Source organism: Callorhinus ursinus, unplaced genomic scaffold (assembly GCF_003265705.2).
Source record: "Callorhinus ursinus isolate GAN/ISIS: 27379988/994484 unplaced genomic scaffold, GSC_fseal_2.0 scaffold18, whole genome shotgun sequence".
NCBI lineage: Eukaryota > Metazoa > Chordata > Mammalia > Carnivora > Otariidae > Callorhinus > Callorhinus ursinus.
In genome coordinates, this window is record NW_027397080.1 from 10,078,258 (window position 1) to 10,100,767 (window position 22,510).

At 40.4% G+C, this 22,510-nt stretch overlaps 2 protein-coding genes across 6 annotated transcripts in view; both read left to right on the plus strand.

Annotated features, from left to right (window-relative positions):
- The window catches only part of ZMYM6 (zinc finger MYM-type containing 6), a 42,849-nt gene extending 25,935 nt beyond the window's left edge, over window positions 1-16,914 (plus strand). For all 5 annotated transcript variants that reach the window (XM_025856511.2, XM_025856512.2, XM_025856510.2 and 2 more), the window contains 2 exons: window positions 12,917-13,061; window positions 14,980-16,914. In XM_025856511.2, the coding sequence (XP_025712296.1) occupies window positions 12,917-13,061; window positions 14,980-16,811 (1,977 nt within the window). In that variant the 3' untranslated portion in view covers window positions 16,812-16,914. The remainder of the gene's footprint in view (window positions 1-12,916; window positions 13,062-14,979) is intronic.
- Window positions 16,915-18,304: 1,390 nt separating this feature from the next.
- Window positions 18,305-21,495, plus strand: TMEM35B (transmembrane protein 35B). The gene is made up of 3 exons (XM_025856513.2): window positions 18,305-18,481; window positions 19,803-19,983; window positions 20,928-21,495. Exons 1-3 carry the CDS (start codon window positions 18,374-18,376, stop codon window positions 21,029-21,031), a joined length of 393 nt encoding a protein of 130 aa, XP_025712298.1. The 5' UTR covers window positions 18,305-18,373; the 3' UTR covers window positions 21,032-21,495.
- Window positions 21,496-22,510: the final 1,015 nt, after the last annotated feature.

Sequence of the window (22,510 nt, forward strand, 5' to 3'; positions counted from 1 at the left end):
GAACGCAGATGCCCAATGACTGAGCCACCCAGGCACCCCCTAATTTGATACTTTTTAACTCTCCCCTTACTTGTGTTGTTAGAAGATGATAATGATAACTTCTAGTTAATTATTTTCGGGCAGAATACTACATTAGTTAATGAAATACCATTAAGTTAACTTTGTATTTAGTATATTATGTATTTTACATTATATTATATTTTAAAATTACATGATCAATAAATTGCTTTGTTCCAGAATTAATAATTCTGTTATTACCTATATAACTATATAATTAATTATGGTATTAATGTAGTATGTTTTATACTATACTAATATACTATGCTTAATACGTTATTAGTATCTATTATAAAAGTATTCTATGGGGCGCCTGGGTGGCTCAGTTAAGCCACTACTTTCTGCTCAGGTCATGATCCTGGGGGCCTGGGTTCGAATTCCGCATCCATCTCCTTGCTCAGCGGGGAGCCTGCTTCTCCCTCTGCCTGCTGCCCCCCTGCTTGTGTATTCTCTCTCTCTCTCTCTCTGACAAATAAAAATTTTTTAAAATTAAAAAAAAATTTAGGAGCGCATGAGTGGCTCAGTTGGTTAAGCGTCTGCCTTCGGCTCAGGTCATGATCCCAGGGTCCTGGGATCGAGCCCCGCATCGGGCTCCCTGCTCAGCGGAGAGCCTGCTTCTCCCTCTCCCTCTGCCTGCCATTCTGACTGTCTGTGCTCTCTCTCTGTCTCTCTGTCAAATAAATAAATAAACTCTTTTAAAAAAATAAAAAAAAAATTAAAAAGTGTCTGCCTTCAGCTCAGGTCATGATCTCAGGGTCCTGGGATCGAGCCCCTTCTGGGGTTCCCTGCTTGGCGAGGAGTCTCTTTGTCCCTCTCCCTCTGCCCCTCCCCACCTTTCAGGTATACTCTCTCTCTTTCTCAAATAAATAAATGAAATCTTTAAAAAAAAAAGCATTCTATATTGGTTGTAGATTTATGTATTCTGAGAATGCATCCCTCCTCTATATGTATGGGACAGTTAGTTTTGAATTACTCAGGGTTTTCAGGAATACATCTCTCATATTAAATATGACTGCCCTATATTTTTCCCTATGCGGAGTACCTCTATAATTCACCAGTCATTTAAACTGTGTTGTAGAATAGCTCTGATTAATATTTTCAGTTTAGTCTATAGCAAGTATAGTAATAAATAATGTAGTACTCTTACAATGTTTAAAAACCTGACAGTTTTAGAATCTTTTCTTTGTTTCTCTGGGACTTTAGTGTGAATCTCCTTCAAGTTATTTAAATAGTCTTAAATTTCAGGGAAAGGTGAGATACAGTAAAGTACAAAGAAGAAAATCTGCAAACGTCAGTAAACTTTCTATAAAGATCTAGGTAGTAAATGTTTTAGACTTTGCAGGCCATACAGACTCTGTTGCAACTCATCTCTCCTGTTGTAGTACAGAAGTAGCCATAGGCAATCCATAAATGAGTGAGTGGCTGTGTTCCAGTAAAATTATATTTACAGAAACAGGTGGTGGGCTGGACTTGGTCCACGCCATACTTTGCCAAATCCTGCTTTACTGTATTCCCACCACTGAGAATTAACCATTGTTAGATTGGGCTTATTTGCTTAGTTTTTTTTCCTCCTAATTTTTTTCTTTTAAAATATAGGTTTCTTTTTAAAAGATTTATTTATTTATTTTAGAGAGAGAGAGAGAGAGAGAGAGTGCAGGGGGGAAGGGCAGAGGGAGAGGGAGAGAGAGAATCTCAAGCAGACTCCCCGCTGAGTAATTCCATGACCCCGAGATCATGACCTGAGCCGAAATCAAGAGTCAGAAGCTCAACTGACTGAGCCACCCAGGGGCCCCTAAGTTTTTTTTCTTTAATTAAAGTATAATTGATGTACAGTATCCTATTAGTTTCAGGAGTATATCAGTACATCATAGTGATTTGATATTTTTATACATTACAAATAATTCCCACAATAAGGTTAGTTACCATCTGTCACCATACAAAGTTATTACAGTATTATTATATTTCCTATGCTGTATATTACATCCCCATGGCTTATTTATAACTGGAAGTTTGTACCTCTTAATTCCCTTCACCTGTTTTGCCGGCCCCCCCCCCCCCGACAACCTCTGTCTGATAACCAAGTGTTCTTTATCTAGGAGTCTATTTCTCTGTTTTTTTGTTTTGTTTTGTTTTTTAGATTTACATACAAGTGAAATCCTATGATGTTTATCTTTCTCTGTTTGACTTATTTGTCTTTCTCTGACTTATCTCACTTTGCCTAATACCCTCTAGGTCCATCTATGTTGTTGCAAATGGCAAGATTTCATTCTTTGTTACGGCTGAGTTATATTCCTGTGTGTGTGTGTGTGTGTGTGTGTGTGTGTGTGTGTGTGTGTGTGTGTATGTATGTTCATCACATCTTCTTTATCCATCCATCTATCAAGGAACACTTAGGTTGCTTCCATATCTTGGCTATTGTAAATAATACTGCAGTGAACTTTGGGGTGCACGTTATCTCTTTACTTTGGTGTTTTGATTTTCCTTGGATAAATTCCCAGAAGTGGAATTGCTGGATCATATGGTAGTTTTATTTTTAATTTTTTGAGGAAACTCTATACTCTTTTCCACAGTTGCTGCACCAGTATACATTCTCCCCAAAAGTGCATGAGGGGGGCGCCTGGGTGGCTCAGTGGTTAAGCGTCTGCCTTCGGCTCAGGTCATGATCCCAGGGTCCTGGGATTGAGCCTGCGTCTGGGATCGAGCCCCGCATCGGGCTCTCTGCTCAGCAGGAAGCCTGCTTCTCCCTCTCCCACTCCCCCTGCTTGTGTTCCCTCTCTTGCTGTGTCTCTCTCTGTCAAATAAATAAAATCTTTAAAAAAAAAAAGTGCACAAGGGTTTTTTTCTACATCCTTGCCAACAGTTGTAATTTTTCGTCTTTTTTATAATATCTAATCTGACAGGTTTGAGGTGATATATCATTGTGGTTTTGATTTGTCCTTCCCTGATGATGAGTGATGGTGATCATCTTTTCATGTGTCTGTTGACCATCTGTATGTCTTCTTTGGAAAAATGCTTATTGAAGTCCTCTGCCCATTTTTTAATTGGGTTGTTTATTTTTTTGATGCTAAGTTGTGTAAGTTCTTCCTGTATTTTGGGTATTAATCCCTTATCAGATGCATGATTTGCAAATATTTTCTCCTTTTCAGTAGATTGCCTTTTCATTTTGATAATTTCCTTGCTTTTTAGTTTGATGTAATTCTGTTTGTTTATTTTAGCTTTTGCTGCTCTTGCCAAAAATATGTTGCTAATACTGATGTCAGATAGCTAACTTCCTGGGGTGCCTGGGTGGCTCAGTCGGTTGAGTGTCCAACTCTTGGTTTTGGCTCAGGTTGTGATTTCAGGGTCTTGAGATTGAGCCCTCTGTTGGATTCCATGCTGAGTGAGGAGTCTGCTTGAGAGATTCTCTCTCTCTCCCTCTGCTCCTCCCCCGCTTGTTCTCTCTCTCTCTCTCAAATAAATAAATAAAAATCTTTTAAAGTAGCTAACTTCCTATGTTTTCTTCTAGGAGTTTTATGGCTTCAGCTCTTTCATTCAAGTCTTTAATCCATTTCATATTTATTTTTCTATGTGGTGTAAAATGGTCCAGTTTCATTCTTTTTTTAGAGTAGGCTCCTCACCCAACATGGAGCCTGATGTGGGGCTTGAACTCACAACCCTGAGATCAAGACCTGAGCTGACATCAAGAGTCAGACACTTAACCAACTGAGCCACTCAGGCATCCCTAGTTTCTTCTTGTGCATGTAGTTGCTGGGTTTTCCCCAACACCATTTATTGAAGACATTGTCTTTTACACACTATATATTTTTGTCTCCTTTGGTGTAGATTAATTGACCATATATGGGCGGGTTTATTTCTGGGTTCTCTGTTCTATTCCATTGATCTGTGTGTCTCTTTTCATGCCAGTACCATACTGTTTTGGTTACTGTGGCTTTGTAGTGTAGTTTGAAATCAGGGAGCGTGATACCTTCAGCCTTGTTCTTCTTTCTCAAGCTTGCTTTGGCTAGTTGAAGTCTTTGTAGTTTCATACAAATTTTAGGATTCTTTGTTCTAGTTCTGTGAGAAATGTTGGTATTTGATGGGAGTTGCATTGACTCTGTAGATTGCTTTGGGTAGTATGGGTGTTTTAACAATATTCTTCGAATCCATGAGCATGGTATAGCTTTCCATTTATTTGTATCTTCTTCAGTTTCTTTCATCAGTGTCTTATAGTTTTCAGGGTACAGATCTTTTATCTCTTTGATTAAATTTATTCCCAGGTATTTTATTCTTTTTGATGCAATTGTAAGTGGGATTGTTTTTAATTTTCTCTTTGTAATAGTTCATTATTAGTGTATAGAAATGCAATTGATTTCTGTATGTTAATTTTGTATCCTGTGACTTTACTGAATTTGTTTATTAGTTTATTGACTGCTGTATAATATTTTGTGAAAGTAACACATTTTGTTTATTCATTGACTTATTGATGAACCTTAGGTTGCTTCCAATTTTTAACCTATAAAATCTCTGCTACAGTGAACATCCTTGCATATGTCTCCATGTGCACGTGTGCAGATGTTTGTCTAGTGTAGGTATGAAAGAGTAGAATTTTGGAGTCAAAGAGTATTTGCATTTTTAGTTTTTTTAAAATGGCTATTTCAGTTTTTGTTCCCACCAGCAGTTTATGATTGTACTCATTTCCCACAGCTTCACTATCATTTAATGTTGTCAGATTTAAACTTTTTTTTGTCAGTCTGTTTAGTAATCTTATTGTCTTACTTTGCAGGTCACTAATTACTAGCATGTTTGCTTATATTTCTATGTTTTTGAACATTTGAATTTTCTTTGAATTTCTTGTTATTAATTTTTCCCCATTTTTGTGTTGAATTTTTTTCCTTATTGATTTATAGAATTTCTTTATATACTCTGAATTTGCCCCCACCTCTTTCTACTCATTTTCACTGATATAAAAACATGCAGTAATACTTAATATCTATAAAAAAAATCCTTTAACAGCATAGCCCTCTAGCCATTGTCCTATTTCTCTGCTCTCCATTTTAGAAAAACTCTAAGGGTGGCTTCTACTTTCCACCTCAATTCCCTTATCTGTTATCTTTCCTTAGCTCACTTAAGTCAGGCTTTGTCTGCACCATTCCACTGAAACTGCTCTTGACAAGGTTGCCATTAGCCTTTATTTTGCAAATCCAGTTTTCAGTTCTCATTTTACCCAACCTTTCAGTAACATTTGATACAGTTGAAATACCTTCTTCAGCTTCCAGGTCAGCATACTTGTCCTTTTTCTCAATCTACATTATTCTCAGGGACTCAGTACCGTCCTGTGGTTTTAAACACCACCTAGATGGTGGCTTATTCCCAGATTTATTTCTCTTGCCATGACCTCTGAGCTCCAGATTCATGTATCCAACTGCCTACTTGACAAATACACTTAGATGATTAATAGCCATCTCAAATAATATGTCTAAATCAGAACACTTTTATTTTCCCTCAGACTTCCTCTCTAGTGTTCCTTACTTCTTACCATACGATTGCTACCTCTTTTGTCTGAGGCACCATCATGTTTTCTCTGGTTCAGCACAGTGACTATCTACCTGTCTTCTCACTTCCATTCTTGCCCTTTGCATTTTTTTCTCCACATTGTTAGCAGAATGATCTTAAATCAGATTGTGTCACTCCACTGCTTAAAAACCTTCAATGAAATTCTGAAAAAGAAGGATAAAGAAGGGGGAAGAGCTAGTTTCTGAAATTATGTTAAAATTCTAAATTTTATAAAGCTAGGTAGTTAAAACAACTGATACTAAAGCCATGAATAGACAGACAACTTAATAGAAAAGAAGTCCAGGGGTGCCTGGGTGACTCAGTTGGTTGAGCGTCTGCCTTCGGCTCAGATCATGATCCCAGGATCCTGGGACCGAGCCCTGCATCAGGCTACCTGCTCTAAGGGGAGTCTGCTTTTCTCTCTTCCTCTGCCTGCCACTCCCCCTGCTTGTGCTCGCTCTCTCTGTCAAATAAATAAATAAATAAAATCTTTAAAAAAAAAAAAGTCTAGAAATAGACCTAAATATATATGCAAATTTAGAAATAATAGATATGGCATTCAGATCAGTAGGAGATTTAGATCATTCAGTAAATAGTGTTGTGACAATTAAGTATACATATGGAAGAAAATGCAGTTGGATTTCTACCTTACAAGTTACACCAAAAGGAAGTCCAGATGGAGAAGACATTTAAATATAAAAAAATAATAAAGTAGTAGGAAAAAATACAGGAAAGAATTTAAATGCAGAAGTGGGGATTCTTTCTAAATATGTCACATAACCCAGAAGCCATAAAAGATTTGTTAGGGAAATTCAGCTACATTTCAAAGTCAAAAGACATGAAAAAAATGATGAGATTGCTATTCATATCATAAAAGGTTGTTTTTTTTCATATGTGAAGAGCTTCTACAAATCAATAAGAAGACCCAGCACCCATTAGGAAAATGGGCAAAACTATGATCCTTCAGTTTACAGACTATGAAATAAAAATTGTTCTTAAACATATGCAAAGATATTCAACTTCAAAATTAGAGAAATGCCAGTTAGAACTACAGTTTTATCAGATTGGCAAAGAAAAATGATGGATAACACTGTTAAGGCATTTTTACATATTGTCAATAGCAGTTGGTAAAATTGCTACAGAGAGCAATTTAGTAAAACTTGTTAAAATTTAAAATGTAAATACCATATTACCAAGGAACTCCATTTTTAGGAATTTATCCTTCAGATACATTTCACACATTTATAAAATGAGGTATAGACAGGGATGATTGCAGCATTGTTTGCAGTAGCAAAGGCTTGAAAACAACTGAATTGTTTCATCAGCAGTCAGAGCCACTGTGAGTTCATCCTGAGTTACTGTGTGAACTAGAAAAAAAAAAAAAGGCCTGCATGGGTAGGGCCTGAAATATACCCTTCTCCTCGCTCATACTTAGTCACATGGCCTGGTAAGTGGAGTTCCCTTCACAAGCATATGCAGCCGCTCTTTGGGAACTGTAGTTAAAATAAATATGCTATATCCATACAGTAGAATACTATGTGCTTAAAAAGAATGTGGTAGCTATATCTGTACAGACATAGAGCAGTCTCATATATAATAAATGAAAAAGACAAAATGGTATAACATACTGCCATTTGTATTTTAAATATACACACACACAAACCACATGCCTGTACATATGTATAGAAAGCTCTGGAAGGCAGCCAGTAAATAGATAATAATGGTTGCCTCTGAGGAGAACTGAATGACTGAGGCAGAATTTTAAGAGGGGGAATTATTTTTTATTGTTTAATGTTTAAATCTTTGAATTTTATGTCCTGTGTTACAGTGTTCATTCAAAAGATATGCATAGAAATTTTTTAAAAGCTAAAGGAAAACAGCACAAGACAGGAGTCGATAGTTCACAGAAGAGGAAAAACTAATAATGCTTAAACATGCAAAATGCCTAATCCCACTACTGTTAGGTAATTTTTCATTTATTGAGAAATAGCAAAAAGTTTCATAGTACTATGTTAACTAGAGTGTTGAGAAACAGGCTCACATACATTGCTGAAGGTCATATAATTTAATATAATATGCTTCTGTGAAAAGCAATTTGGCTGTACCATCATAATTAAAATCTTCTGACCCACCAAACCACACTTATAATACCTTATTCTATAAATATACTGCACATGTAGAATTAATTTATATGTAGGGGTATTTATTATAGCATTGTTTGTAATAGCAAATATTTTTAACATTCACTGTTCAGCAGCAGAGACTCTTCAGATTACCTACAGTACATTCAATGTATAAAGCTGCGACTAGGGCAGCTTTATACAAAGTTATGTAAATATACCTCTATGATAGCTTGCTCAAAGTACAGTGCAAGGTGCTAGAACCTCCCTGACAATATGCTGCCAATTTGTAGTCAGAAGCAACTTACTTAATTACAGGGACCATTTCTAGAAGGATGTATAAGAAACTGGGGATGGTGGTTGTGTTCAAGGTTGAGTCTGGATAGAGGACAGGTGGATGGAAAACTTAATTTTCATGTATATACTTTTTTTTTAAAGATATTTATCTGAGAGAGCACATGGAGGGGGGTGGCAGAGGAAGAGGGAGTCTTTTTTTTTAAGATTTTATTTATTTATATATTGTCAGAGAGTGAGTGAGCGAGAGCGAGGAGCCCAATGTGGGACTCGATCCCAGGACCCTAGGATCGTGACCTGAGCCAAAGGCAGACACTTAACTGACTGAACCACCCAGGCATCCCAGGGAGAGGGAGTCTTTTATTATTATTTTTTTTTATTAGCATATAATGTATTATTTGTTTCAGGGATACAGGTCTGTAATTCATCAGTCTTACACAATTCACAGTGTTCACCATAGCACATACCCTCCCCAGTGTCCATCACCCAGCCACCCCATCCCTCCCACCCCCCCTCCACTCCAGCAGCCCTCAGTTTGTTTCCGAGATTAAGAGTCTCTTATGGTTTGTCTCCCTCTCTGGTTTCGTCTTGTTTCATTTTCCCCTCCTTTCTATGATCCTCTGTCTTGTTTCTCAGATTCCTCATATCAGTGAGATCATATAATTGTGTTTCTCTGATTGACTTATTTCGCTTAGCATAATACCCTCTAGTTCCATTTATTTCGTTGCAAATGGCAAGATTTCATTTTATTGATGGCTGCATACTATTCCATTGTATATATATGTACCACATCTTCTTTATCCATTCATCTGTTGATGGACATCTAGGCTCTTTCCATAGTTTGGCTATTGTAGACATTGCTGCTATAAACATACAAGCCCTTTCGGATCACTACATTTGTATCTTTGGGGTAAATACCCAATAGTGCAATTGCTGGGTTGTAGGGTAGCTCTATTTTCAACTTTTTGAGGAACCTCCATACTGTTTTCCAGAGTGGCTGCACCAGCTTGCATTCCCACCAACAGTGTAGGAGGGTTCCCCTTTCTCCACATCCTCCCCAACATCTGTCGTTTCCTCACTTGTTAATTTTAGCCATTCCAGGGCACCTGGGTCGCTCAGTTGGTTAAGCGACTGCCTTCAGCTCAGGTCATGATCCTGGAGTCCTGGGATCGAGTCCCACATCGGGCTCCCTGCTCAGCGGGGAGTCTGCTTCTCCCTCTGACCCTCTTCCCTCTCGTGCTCTCTATCTCTCATTCTCTCTCTCAAATAAATAAATAAAATCTTAAAAAAAATTTTTTAGCCATTCTGACTGGTGTGAGTTGGTATCTCATTGAGGTTTTGATCTGTATTTCCCTGATGCCGAGTGATGTTGAGCACTTTTTCATGTGTCTCTTGGCCATTTGGATGTCTTCTTTGCAGGAATGTCTGTTCATGTCTTCTGCCCATTTCTTGATTGGATTATTTGTTCTTTGGGTATTGAGTTTGATAAGTTCTTTATAGATTTTGGATACTAGCCCTTTATCTGATATGTCAGTTGCAAATACGTTCTCCCATTCTGTCGGTTGTCTTTTGGTTTTGTTGACTGTTTCCTTTGCTGTACAAAAGCTTTTTATCTTGATGAAGTCCCAATAGTTCATTTTTGCCCTGGCTTCCCTTACCTTTGGCGATGTGTCTAGGAAGAAGTTGCTGCGGCTGAGGTCAAAGAGGTTGCTGCCTGTGTTCTCCTTTAGGATTTTGATGGATTCCTCTCTCACATTTAGGTCTTTCAACCATTTGGAGTCTATTTTTGTGTGTGGTGTAAGGAAATGGTTCAGTTTCATTCTTCTGCGTGTGGCTGTCCAATTTTCCCAACACCATTTGTTGAAGAGACTGTCTTTTTTCCATTGGACATTCTTTCCTGCTTTGTCAAAGATTAGTTGACCATAGAGTTGAGGGTCCATTTCTGGGCTCTCTGTTCTGTTCCATTGATCTATGTGTCTGTTTTTGTGCCAGTACCATACTGTCTTAATGATGACAGCTTTGTAATAGAGCTTGAAGTCCGGGATTGTGATGCCACCAGCTTTGCTTTTCTTTTTTAACATTTCTTTGGCTATTCAGGGTCTTTTCTGGTTCCATACAAATTTTAGGATTATTTGCTCCATTTCTTTGAAAAAGGTTGATGGTATTTTGATAGGGATTGCATTAAATGTGTAGCTTTGTCTGGTTTTGGGATCAAGGTAATGGCGGCCTCACAAAATGAGTGAGTTTGGCTTCATAAAATGAGTTTGGGAGTTTTCCTTCCATTTCTATTTTTTGGAACAGTTTCAGAAGAATAGGTATTAATTCTTCTTTAAATGTTTGGTAGAATTCCCCTAGGAAGCCATCTGGCCCTGGGCTCTTGTTTGTTGGGAGATTTTTGATTACTGCTTCAATTTCCTTACTGGTTATGGGTCTGTTCAGGTTTTCTGTTTCTTCCTGGTTCAGTTTTGGTAGTTTATATGTCTCTAGGAATGCATCCATGTCTTCCAGATTGTCTAATTTGCTGGTATATAGTTGCTCATAATATGCTCTTATAATTGTTTCTATTTCTTTGGTGTTGGTTGTGATCTCTCTTTCATTCATGATTTTATTGATTTGGGTCCTTTCTCTTTTCTTTTTGATAAGTCTGGCCAGGGGTTTATCAGTTTTATTAATTCTTTCAAAGAACTAGCTTCTAGTTTCATTGATCTGTTCTTTTGGTTTCTAGTTCATTGATTTCTGCTCTGATCTTTATTATTTCTCTTCTCCTGCTGGGTTTAGGCTTTATTTGCTGTTCTTTCTCCAGCTCCTTTAGGTGTAGGGTTAGGTTGTGTATTCAGGGAGAAGGAGTCTTAAACAGACTCGTGCTGAGCACAGAGCCCAAGGCAGGGCTCAGTGTCATGACCCCGAGATTACTACCTGAGCCGAAACCAAGAGCTGGAGGCTCAACCAACTGCGCCACCCTGGTGCCCCTTCGTGTATATACTTTTATACCTTTTATATTATTACATAATTCAAAATTATTACATCTATTGCCTATTTAAAAAGTAAATGTAGGGGCGCCTGGGTGGCTCAGTCAGTTAAGCGTCTGCTTTTGGCTCAGATCATGATCCCAGGGTCCTGGGATTGAGCCCCGCATTGGCCTCCCTGCACAGTGGGGAGTCTGCTTCTCCCTCTGCCTCTGCCTTTGCGCTTGCTCTCAAATAAATAAATAAATAAATAAATAAATAAATAAATAAAATCTTTAAAAAGTAAAATCAAAAGTAAATGTAAATAAAATCTTCAGTGGCTTTCTGTCACATTTAAAATACAATCCTAATTTCTTGTTTTTAAAACTAAGACCTTCCAGATCCTATAGAATTTGGCTTCTGCCTAGTTCTTCAAACATTTCATTCTAGCCTCTGCTTACTTTTATTTCAGTCTTTTTCTTGTCTCTCTTCCTAAGGCATGCCAAACTCTACCACTCAAAGGCTTTTGCGTCTATAATCCCACTACTTGGAGTCCTTTAACTTCAGGCCTTTGCATGGTTTGCTTTTTTGAGTATTCAGAAGATCTCTGCTCAAATGTTTATTCCAAAAATACCTCTCCTCCACACCATCACTTTCCATTCCCTTATTCTGCTTTCTTTCTTTCATAGCACTTATCACTACCTGGAATTATACATTATATATTTGCTTTACTTGTTTATCTTCTGTGTCTCCCTACAGAATGGAAAGCCCATAAAAGCAGGACTTTCTTTGTCTTGTTTTCTGCTGTATTCCCAGGGTTTAGGACAGTGCCTGGTTTACTGTAAACATTCTGTAAATATTTATTGAATGGAAAACATGTTTTCAGTACATTCTCCAACTCTGTTGCTTATCCTTCAACTTTGTTGTTGTTTTTTAAGATTTTATTTATTTATTTGACAGAGACACAGCGAGAGAGGGAACACAAACAAGGGGAGTGGGAGAGGGAGAAGCAGGCCTCCCGCTGAGCAGGGAGCCCAATGTGGGGCTCGATCCCAGGACTCTGGGATCATGACCTGAGCTGAAGGCAAAAGCTTAACGACTGAGCCCCCCAGGCACCACTCAACTTTGTTTTATAAAGACCTTTATTTGTAAAAAAAAAATTCGAGGTAGTCAAATGTATTAGTGTTTTCTATTTTGTTTTTAACTCTTTTGTATTTTGTTTAAGAATACCTTCTCCTTGGGGTGCCTGGCTTACTGGTCAGTATAGCATACAACTCTTGATCTCGGGGTTGTAGGTTCGGGCCCCATGTTGGGTGTAGAGATTACTTAAAAAAAAAAAAAATCTTGAAAAAGAGAATCCTTCTTCTTGTTCTGGTCATTTGAAAGTTCTCCAGTGATTTGAGTTGATTTGATCTGATTTGATTTATTTTTAAGATTTAAAAAATTTTTTAAGTAATCTCTCTTCCCAATGTGAGGCTCGAACTCACAACCCCAAGATCAAGAGTTGCATGCTCTGCTGACTGAGCCAGCCAGGTCCCCTTTCCAGCGATTTTAAAGTTTATTTATTTATTATTGTTTTAAAAGATTTTATTTATTTATTTGACAGGGAGAGACACACACCGAGAGAGGGAACACAAGCAGGGGGAGTGGGAGTGGGAGAAGCAGGCTTCCTGCCGAGTAGGGAGCCTGATGCGGGGCCAGGACCCTGGGATCATGACCTGAGCTAAGGCAGACGCTTAACCGAGTCACCCAGGTGCCTCTTTTTTTAAATTAAGAAGTGGAATGGACACTGATGAGAAGAATTAGGAATTAGTATATATTTTCCAAAGTAACTTCTCTATTGTAACTCCTCTTTCAGAGGAATTATATTTCTTTTGCTATGTGCCACCTTTCAATTGATACAATTATGGTTAGTGATAAGGTACTAAAAAACATCTCTTTTTGGTTTCTAAATTTGTTTTTAACTAGGGAAGCACACAGACAGATGCCATGAAACTTCTATCTTCCCAGTGTTCCAGGCTTTTAAAAAACAAAGCAGTATTGTGCAAGCCTGTCACACAGACCAAGGCCACCTCTTGCAAACCACATACACAACACAAGGAATGTCAGACAGGTATGTGTCCTTGTGCTCTCCATATGTAGAAAGTTATTCTGTTTTGTTTATTTTTGTTTTTTTAAGAAAGGAAAAGAAAATCATTTACAGTTTCTTAAATGTGAAAATATTCATTCTTGGACCACATACTTTGAAAATCTAATTTATTCCTTTTATAATTCTCATTAACACTAATTACTAAATTGAATCCATCTGCACACACAGCATTATGTGTAGAGTGGACAAACATCTCCTCTGTGTGTACACTGCTGTTTTTCAAATGTACAGACAAACTATTACAACTACTAAGTTACAAATTTATTTAAAAGCATTAGTGATCTAAAAAAAAAAGCATTAGTGATTTAACCTTAGTTCTTTTTTTAAAAACACTGTGAATTGATTTGTCATTTACTAAAAGTATAACTATGTGTCTGAGGTGTTGGTGATCAGGAAAATTATTTTAATTCATACTTGGAAACGTTGTAAACTATTGCCCCAATCCACGTTAACTGCCACTACCCTTATATTTTCAGTTAGCTGTGTAGCCTACTCTGCCCAAAGCATTTTTTGATTTTTGTTTTTAATGATAATTTTACTACCCAGAATATACTGTATTTAAAAGCATAGTCTGTCAGCAAGTAATCATGAGTTTTTATGTAGGGTGCCTTTCTTTTGGTAGGAGTCAAGGAGAATCCTGTCTTCCTTCCAAAGTAAATTTGATTGTTTTATATTCCTGTTAAAATGATATATTCTTTGTGTACATGAATTTATATTATATACACATTCACATGTGGAAGGTAGTAAAGGATCTGTGGACATCCATATGTGTGGGTATGTGTGTGCTTATATATATTTTTTTAAATTTCTAGATTAAATATTGGATTGTTTAAAATACACTGTCATGAACTACTTTTTCATTTGACAGTGCTCATCAGAAGTATTCCATATCAATATAAATTTAAATATACATTGAAATTCTTTATTTATTTATTTATTTATTTATTTGACAGGGAGAGACAGTGATAAAGGGAACACAAGCAGGGGGAGTGAGAGAGGGAGAAGCAGCCTTCCCAGTGAGCAGGGAGCCCGATGCGGGGCTTGATCCCAGAACTCTGGGACCATGACCTGAGCCGAAGGCAGATGCTTAACAACTGAGCCACTCAGGTGCCCCTACACTGAGATTCTTAACGGATGCATAGATTACAACGTATCCATCCCCCTAAGACTGGACATTGAGATTGCTTTTAGTTATTTAATATTATAAACAGTGTTAGGTTGTGTAAGTGGATTTTTGTTCACTTGTCTAAGTATGTCCTTAGGATGAATCCTAAGTAGTAGAATTTCAAATTCAAAAGCTATCAGACTTTTAAGGCTTTTGGTATGTGTTACAAAATTGAAAAATTATATCAGTGTTTGAGAACATCCATTTCTCTTTACCCTCATTGACACTGGGTATTCTAATAATTAACCTTTATTTTTTTCCTCAACTTTAATTTGGAAAAATTTCAGAATTCAGAAAGATTGAAAATATGGTACAATGAACATTAATATATCCTTCATCTCAATTCACCAGATGTTAACTTTTTGAAACTTGTTTTCCCTTTTTTCTGAAAATTTTAAAAATAAAATAATTTGTTTTTAATTTGATGTATCCTGTGGACTTCAGCCCTTATTCCAGTAACCTATGGAATACATAGCATTGCTAGTTCATGTACTACAGTCTACAGTTTTGCTTTAGTTAGTGGCCAAGTTTTGGGCAAGGAGAAATTCAGTTTTTAACGGCACCATGGAAGTATCATGGTTTGGGTTTCAACTTTAATTAGTGTATTCTTTTGACAAATATAAATAGTAATGAAATATAAATTTTAAATGTGTGGGGGAAAACATAATATGGCTTATTTCTTCTTGAAAATAACAGTGATTCAAATATTTTATTCAGATTTCCCTATGCCTAATGAGAAACATGATGCGGAACTTGAGTCTCCACCTCCAAAGAAAAAAAGAATAGGTTTTTTCCAGACTTATGATGCGGAATATTTAAAAGTTGGTTTTATTATCTGTCCAGGATCAAAAGAAAGTTCACCAAGGCCACAATGTGTCATTTGTGGAGAAATTTTATCCACTGAAAACATGAAGCCAGCAAATCTTTCTCATCATTTGAAGACAAAACATTCAGAATTAGAAAACAAACCAGTAGATTTTTTTGAACAAAAATCTCTTGAAATGGAATGTCAAAATAGTTCTTTAAAAAAGTGTTTACTAGTTGAAAAGTCACTTGTGAAAGCTTCTTACTTAATTGCTTTTCAAATTGCTGCCAGCAAGAAGCCGTTCTCCATTGCTGAAGAATTAATTAAACCATATTTAGTAGAGATGTGTTCAGAAGTTTTGGGTTCAAGTGCTGGAGACAAAATGAAAACCATTCCTCTTTCTAATAATACAATTGGACACAGGATTGATGAACTGTCTGCAGACATTGAAGATCAGCTGATTCAAAAAGTCAGAAAGTCCAAGTGGTTTGCCCTTCAGGTAGATGAATCATCAGAAATCTCAAATATCAGCCTTCTTTTGTGCTATATTCGTTTCATTGATTATGATTGCAGTGATATAAAAGAAGAATTACTATGTTGCATTGAAATGCCTTCTCAAATAACTGGCTTTGAAATATTTGAACTAATAAATAAATACATTGACAGTAAATCTCTGAATTGGAAACATTGTGTTGGTCTCTGTACAGATGAGGTGGCAAGCATGACTGGCAGGTGTTCTGGTTTCAGGGCAAAAATTCAAGAAATTTCCACAGATACAGTGGCATTTACACACTGTTTTATTCACCGTGAACATTTAGCAGCAGCAAAGTTGTCTCCATGCTTACATGAAATTCTTTTGCAGTCAGCACAAATTTTAAGTTTTATAAAGAGCAATGCATTGAATTCACGAATGTTAACAATTTTGTGTGAAGAAATGGGGTCTGAGCATGTGAATTTACCACTTCATGCTGAAGTACGCTGGATATCGAGAGGGAGAATTTTAACAAGATTATTTGAATTACGACATGAAATTGAAATTTTTTTAAACCAAAACCATTCAGATTTGGCCAAATATTTTCTTGATGAGGAATGGGTTGCAAAGTTGGCCTATTTATCAGATATTTTTTCACTTATAAATGAACTCAATTCAAGTCTCCAAGGAACTATGACTACTCTCTTCAATTTGTATAATAAAATGGATATATTTAAGGAAAAGTTAAAAATGTGGTTGAAGCGCACACAAGAGAATGATTATGACATGTTCCCTTCATTTTCCGAATTCTTAAACTCATCAGACTTAAATATGAGAGGCATTGCAAGCATTATTTCTGAGCACCTGGAAGGACTTTCTCAAATGTTCCATGACTGTTATCCACCAGAAGACGACTTGCGTTCAGGAAATTTGTGGATAATTAATCCTTTTATGAATCACCAAAATAGTAATCTCACAGACTTTGAAGAAGAAAAACTAGTACAGTTATCTTCAGATTTGGAATTACAATCAGTATTTAAATCAATGTCTGTAACTCAGTTTTGGATAAATGCAAAGACAAGTTACCCAGAGCTCCATGAAAAGGCAATGAAGTTTTTGTTGCCTTTTTCAACTATTTATTTATGTGATGCTACATTTTCCGCTTTGACGGAGTCAAAACAAAGAAATCTGTTGGTTTCTGGTCCTGCTCTAAGACTTGCAGTCACATCTTTAATTCCAAGGATAGAAAAATTAGTAAAAGAGAAAGAATAGTAACATGGCTATTGCTTATTATCACAGTCTATAATTTTGTGTTAAATTTTCTATAAGTACCCTAAAATATTTCCTAATGTGGGTATGTGTTTTCAGTGATTAAATAAGTGTTTTAGTAATTTTTCTTTTTGTTGAGGAATTTAATAATCATGCATTTATAAATTGTTATATATAATTTTATTAGTCCAAGGTAGAGAATTTAGCTGTTTGATCCATTGATTGGATAATCTGGATTAGGGACAAAAATGAGGGTAACAAAAGGCCTGTTTATAATGTACGGGCACACCTGGATGTTGAAACCGCTTGGCCTTTAGAAACACATGGGACATTGCAGTCTTCAGCCAGGCAGCACCCCCACCCCAGCAGGCTGTGGGTAGGTACAAAACCCAGATCCGAGCTGCTTGGCTAACCCAGTAATGGAAGCAGCAGAGTTTGAGACCCTTTGTAGGGGTCTCTGTGGCCCTCTCCACCAGGGCTTGGCAAACGTTTTCCATAAAAGGCCAGATAGTCAGTATTTTAGGTTTTGCAGGCCATATGGTGGCAACTACTCAGTTCTGCGGTTGCAGCCCAAAAGCAGCTGAAGGCAGTACACAAACGAGTGTGGCTGTTTCAATACAACTTTTTATTTATGAACATTGAAATAATACAGTTTTCATGTGTCATGAGAGCTGCCTTTAAATTTTTTTTGTATCATTAAAAAATGTAAACAAACATTGTTAGCTGGGGAGGGCGAGGAAGTGAAAAAAACCAGACAGCTGACTAAATAATTTGGCCCACCCTTTGTCCATCTGGGTGTAGACAGATCTCCAGGTAATAGCAGATGGGCCAGGAGTGGCCTCTAGAGTTTTGTTCCGTGGAAGTCACTCTTCCCGCAGCTGCAAGTGTCTGAATTTTTAAACGCTTTTCACATTTTAATTTCAGCTGAGAGAAATTCGAAGGAAAAGATATTTTACGCAAAGATAGAAAAGAACAATTTGTAGCTACTTGTTACTGATTACTAATGATTTCATAACTTATAACTTTTGAGCTCTTACATGTGCCAGGCATTGTGCTAGGCCTGTTCTTCAGAACTAAGAGGCTTATCCGCATTTACAGAGGCAGATACTGAGGCCCATCGAGGTTAGGTGGCCGTTGTGCTGGCAAAGCTAGGGAGGCTCAGGCGGGAAGGAAACCCCGGTCTTCTGCGAGGCACGTTCAGATACTCCTGTTGGACTTGACTCTGTACTGGTTGGGAGACAAGAGACTTCCCCTGAATTCAAAGGGACCCGTTTAGTCAGTTGAGCCAGTGGGCCTCAGTGTCGCCATCTGTGAGATGGACAGAAAAGGGGGTGGCAACAGCCTCGGGAGGCGAGGAGCCGGAGGCTCTGGCGCGGGTCTTCTGTCCGCCCTGGGGAGGGAGGAACCGAGACGGCGGCAGGGGGCGGGGTTCGGCCGGGTCTCCCCTCCCCTCCCTTCTCCTGCCCTGCCCTGTCCTGCCATGTCCTGCCATCCCCTGCCCTCCCCTCCCCTTCCTTCCTTTTCCCGCCCTTCCCTCTCCTCGCTCCCGGAGGGCCTGCGCGGCCATGGCGCTCGGGCTCGGCGCTCTGCGCCTTCTGCTGGGCGGCTTCTTCGCACTCACGGGGGCAGCCAAGCTTTCGCAGCAGATCTCGGCTCCCGCGTCCCAGCAGATGGTGAGCGGCGGGGCGTGGGCGGGCGGCCGCGGTCAGTCCCCAGCCCGCCTGCCCGCCTGCCCGAGCCAGTCCCCCGCGGACCTGCCTGCCTTCCGGCGAGACGGCGCTAGAGCGGGGGCAGGGAGAGCACGTCGACCGAGACGTGGGCGCCTTCCTAGAGTGCTCCGGCTCTTGCCTAGACTGAAGGGGACCGGGCCGATCTCCTTCCAGCTGAGCCCTGGGGGCCCCGCGCCAACCTAGGGCGTCGGGACGCAGCGGGAGGAAGATGGAATGGAATGGGGGACCCAGCACCCTCCCCGTCCCCTTCTCCTCTTCCGCTTGCTTGCGTTCTTGAGAGGTTCGTGAGGAACGGGTTTATTATTCCCCGCTTGGTGGAGTAGGAAACTCGCCCTGAAGGTGAAGTATATCTGCTAAAGGTTACACAGCTAGTCAAGACGCAGGAGCCTCTCCTAACTCAGAATCTGGAGAGCCCTTACCGGGGAGCCTGAGAGGAAAGTCTACAAGCCCTCCTTCTGTCTCCTGGCTAGTTCCAGACTCTTGGAAAAGCTTTCTTGTGGTTATGCCCACCAATCCCTCCGCCCCTCAAGCCAGACTTGGAGACCCTGCAGCCTCCTTCTCCCAGACCTGGGTTCTGCCCTTCCTTCCTGGTTTCGGGTGGTGGATGGTTTGGGGAAGTACATCCCCAGAGCCAGACAGCGTAGAGCTGCTTCCTTGCAGCAGAGTAGGGAAGGTAGAGCTGAGGTGGGGAGTAAGGGCGAGAAGGTGAGGGTGAAGTTGTCGTGGGGCCCACAGCAGAGCCTGACTCAGCAAGATGAGCGGCTTTGAGCTCCTTACCCCCCCTTGTGTCTACTGCAATGGGGCGCAGGCCCAGCATACCATATTCAGAATGGGATCTGTTGAATAAGCAACAGTCTACTCTCTCATCCTCTCCCCCACCTCCCAATATTCCCAGCATAGTATCGTCAGGAAAACCAGGCCAGGCAGCAAGAAAGAGAAGCTGTGGTACGCCTAATTTCCTGGCCTTGGACTTTGCAAAGGCTGGGGTGTAATCCAATGAGAATCTGGTGAGAAAATCAGTTCTCCTCTGCACCAACATCCAGCCATTCTCCTTGGAGCATAAAGCCTGTTAACTGATTCCAAAGCTCAGCCCCTCAGGGAGGCCCTCTCCTCTCTAGATGGACCTCAGCCCTGGACCTGACCCAACCTAGAACGGTAGCTCCTTTGTCGGGGGAGTTGAGGGTGCAGACACAGAATGCCCCTGTGGAATGCCTAGGCAGTGGATCCCTGAGTGGGGCTGACAGGCTCTCCTTGCCGCCCCTAGAAAGCCCTGTTTGTGCAGTTTGCTGAGGTGTTCCCGTTGAAGGTGTTCGGCTACCAGCCCGATCCCATGAACTACCAAGAGGCTGTGGGCTGGCTGGAACTGCTGGCTGGGCTGCTGCTGGTCCTGGGCCCACCGATGCTGCGAGAGATCAGTAACTTGCTTTTGACCCTGCTCATGATGGGTAAGGGGGTGCAACTGCGCTGGGGAGAGGGGGACTTCTGGCAGAGGGTAATAGAAGATCTGGCAGTTCCCTTTACTGTTGCCTCCTTTCCTTTTTTTCTGGAACCAGGAGCACTCCCTGCTCTCCTGCAGTTTCCACTTTCTTCAGACTAGGACAGGTGCTTTTTAAACTTAATATACCATAACATGATTCTATGTCAAACATAACTTCCCGCCTCACTGATTGCAATTGGCTGCAGGGTATCCCCATGGTAAGGATGTCTTGTAACTTAAAAGCCCCTACCCCGCCCTCCTCACCCCTACCCTTGAGCCGAGGGGATGGAGTAGCAGCTGCCTGTGGAGTTATGTGTCTGGCAGGTGGGAACAGAGAGCAAGGAAGCTGGGCCGGCCCCCTGAACAGAAAGGCAGAGAATTTCCCTGTGACAGGCAGTCCTAGAGGAACCCCTCCTAGCTGCTCTGCCCACAGGAACTGCTGACGTACAAAGACAGCTGCTGCTTTCCAAAGGTCAGACGTCTTCAGGCTTGGCTCTACCCCCTGGCCTTGGGTCACCATGGCGGCCACGCCTGCCGCCCCTCCCCCAGGCCTTTCTATCTCTGGAGCTTCCCTCATCTTCATTGCCCATACCTCCACCACTAAGCCCTGGGGCCACCACCTCTCCAGTAGGATTAAGAAGGGAGAAGGAGCAAAGGTTGTTCCAAAATGCCCATCTACCCACCTCCCTCTTCTATTCGGCAGGCTTGTTCCTATTTCTTTCTCACCCTCTGAGCGTGGCTACGTTAGTTCAGGGGCCTTCTGATTCTTGGTTCTGTTCTCTTCTGGAGGCCAGAGATGAGTGCAGCTAGTGTAGGGTGTGTGTGTGTGTGGTAGGGAGGTGTTGAATGGGAGGGCTTGAGCTGGAGTGGGAGTGGGTCAGGGAGCCTGAGGGACCTCACTTTCCATTCCAGGGGCTATCTTCACTTTGGCATCTCTGAAAGAGTCGCTGAACACCTACATCCCACCTATCATCTGCCTGGGGCTTCTGCAGCTTCTGGATGTCTGCCATCTCTGAGTCCAAAGGAGGTGGTCAGGCCCACCAGGAAGAAGACTCTTCCAAGTGCATTCAAGGAATCCTGGGAGTCGAGGGCCTCTTGCCTCTTCATGCCATGTCACTGTCACGGCAGGAACATGGTGGAACACACAGTCTACCAGCTTGTTACCAGTACGTCCAGGGTTGGCCCGTGTTGAAGTAGACATCTTATCTACCTGACCCTGCTTTCTATCTGGACATATCATGGACATTTAACTGCTCTTTTTTGAGGGATACATGTTAAATATACTAACATTCCTCATGTCATGTGAAAGTAGAAAATAAACAGAAAAGCAACTTAAATCACCCCAAATTTTAATGCACCAAAATAACTATTAATTCCTTTTAATAACTGTACCATTCAACTTTTTCTATGCCTTTATACAGATATTTCTTAATGAAAATGAGACAATATAAATTATTACCTGCTTTTGAAAACTCATAAACTGTAAGACCATTCCATGTCTGTTTTACCTCATTGATGTTAATGGCTGTATAGTATTCCATCATAAGGATGTACTGTAATGTATTTATTCAAGCCCCCACTGAGGAACATTTAGATTGTCCCCAGTGTTTTGCTATTGTACACTTCACAGTAAATCACCTTTGCATACTTATTGTCTTAGAGGGTGGGGAGGGGCAGAGGGAGAGGGAGAGAGAGAATCTTAAGCAGGCTCCATCCCCAGCAAGGAGCCCAACATGGGGCTTGATCTCATGACCCTGAGATCACTACCTGAGCTGAAATCAAGAGTCGGATGTGGGACACCTGGGTGGCTCAGTCCATTAATGCATCTGCCTTCAGCTCTGGGATCGAGTCCTGCATCGGGCTCCCTGCTCAGCAGGGAGCCTGCTTCTCCCTCTGCATGCTATTCCCCCTGCTTGTGCTCTCTCTCTGACAAATAAATCTTAAAAAAAACCCCAAAAAACAAAAAGAGTTGGACGCTCAATGGATTGAGCCACACAGGCACCCTAGATTGCCTCCCATTTTGCTGTTGTAAATTTCATAGTAAATCACCTTTGCATACTTCCTGTCTTTCCCTAGAAGTGAGGATGCTGCTTCAAAAGGCACTCACATTTTTAAAATTTTTATGAAATACTTAAAATTTACACATTGAGTATGGCAGAGTCCAGGTACCTGCTTCTGCCCGGGTTCTTCCAAGCCACATGAGATATTCCTTCCTATTCTTTTACCTTGTGCACGTTAGCTGTGCAGAGCTAACAAAGATGGGCACAGCATCATCGTTTTCCAGGCTCTGAAACTGCCACCTTTGATAGTGAGGTAGGGCACCCACGGTGGTGCTTCCTGGATATCTACGTGGAGGCAGAGGACAGCCAGCTCCAAGGGACGCTGCATGGGAAAGCAGTGCTGGGAGCCTGGGATGAATCCCAGAGATCCTAGGGACTCAGAACCGGGTGTGCGTGTGTGAATTATTGAGGGAAAATGACCATGTTAGAGTCCTT

Excerpts from the sequence above, each read along its gene's own strand:
- TMEM35B (XM_025856513.2), top strand. The coding sequence starts at position 18,374 with ATGGCGCTCGGGCTCGGCGCTCTGCGCCTTCTGCTGGGCGGCTTCTTC. Across the intron at positions 18,482-19,802 it reads CTCCCGCGTCCCAGCAGATG|AAAGCCCTGTTTGTGCAGTT; the intron begins GTGAGCGGCGGG and ends TGCCGCCCCTAG. Across the intron at positions 19,984-20,927 it reads TTTGACCCTGCTCATGATGG|GGGCTATCTTCACTTTGGCA; the intron begins GTAAGGGGGTGC and ends TTTCCATTCCAG.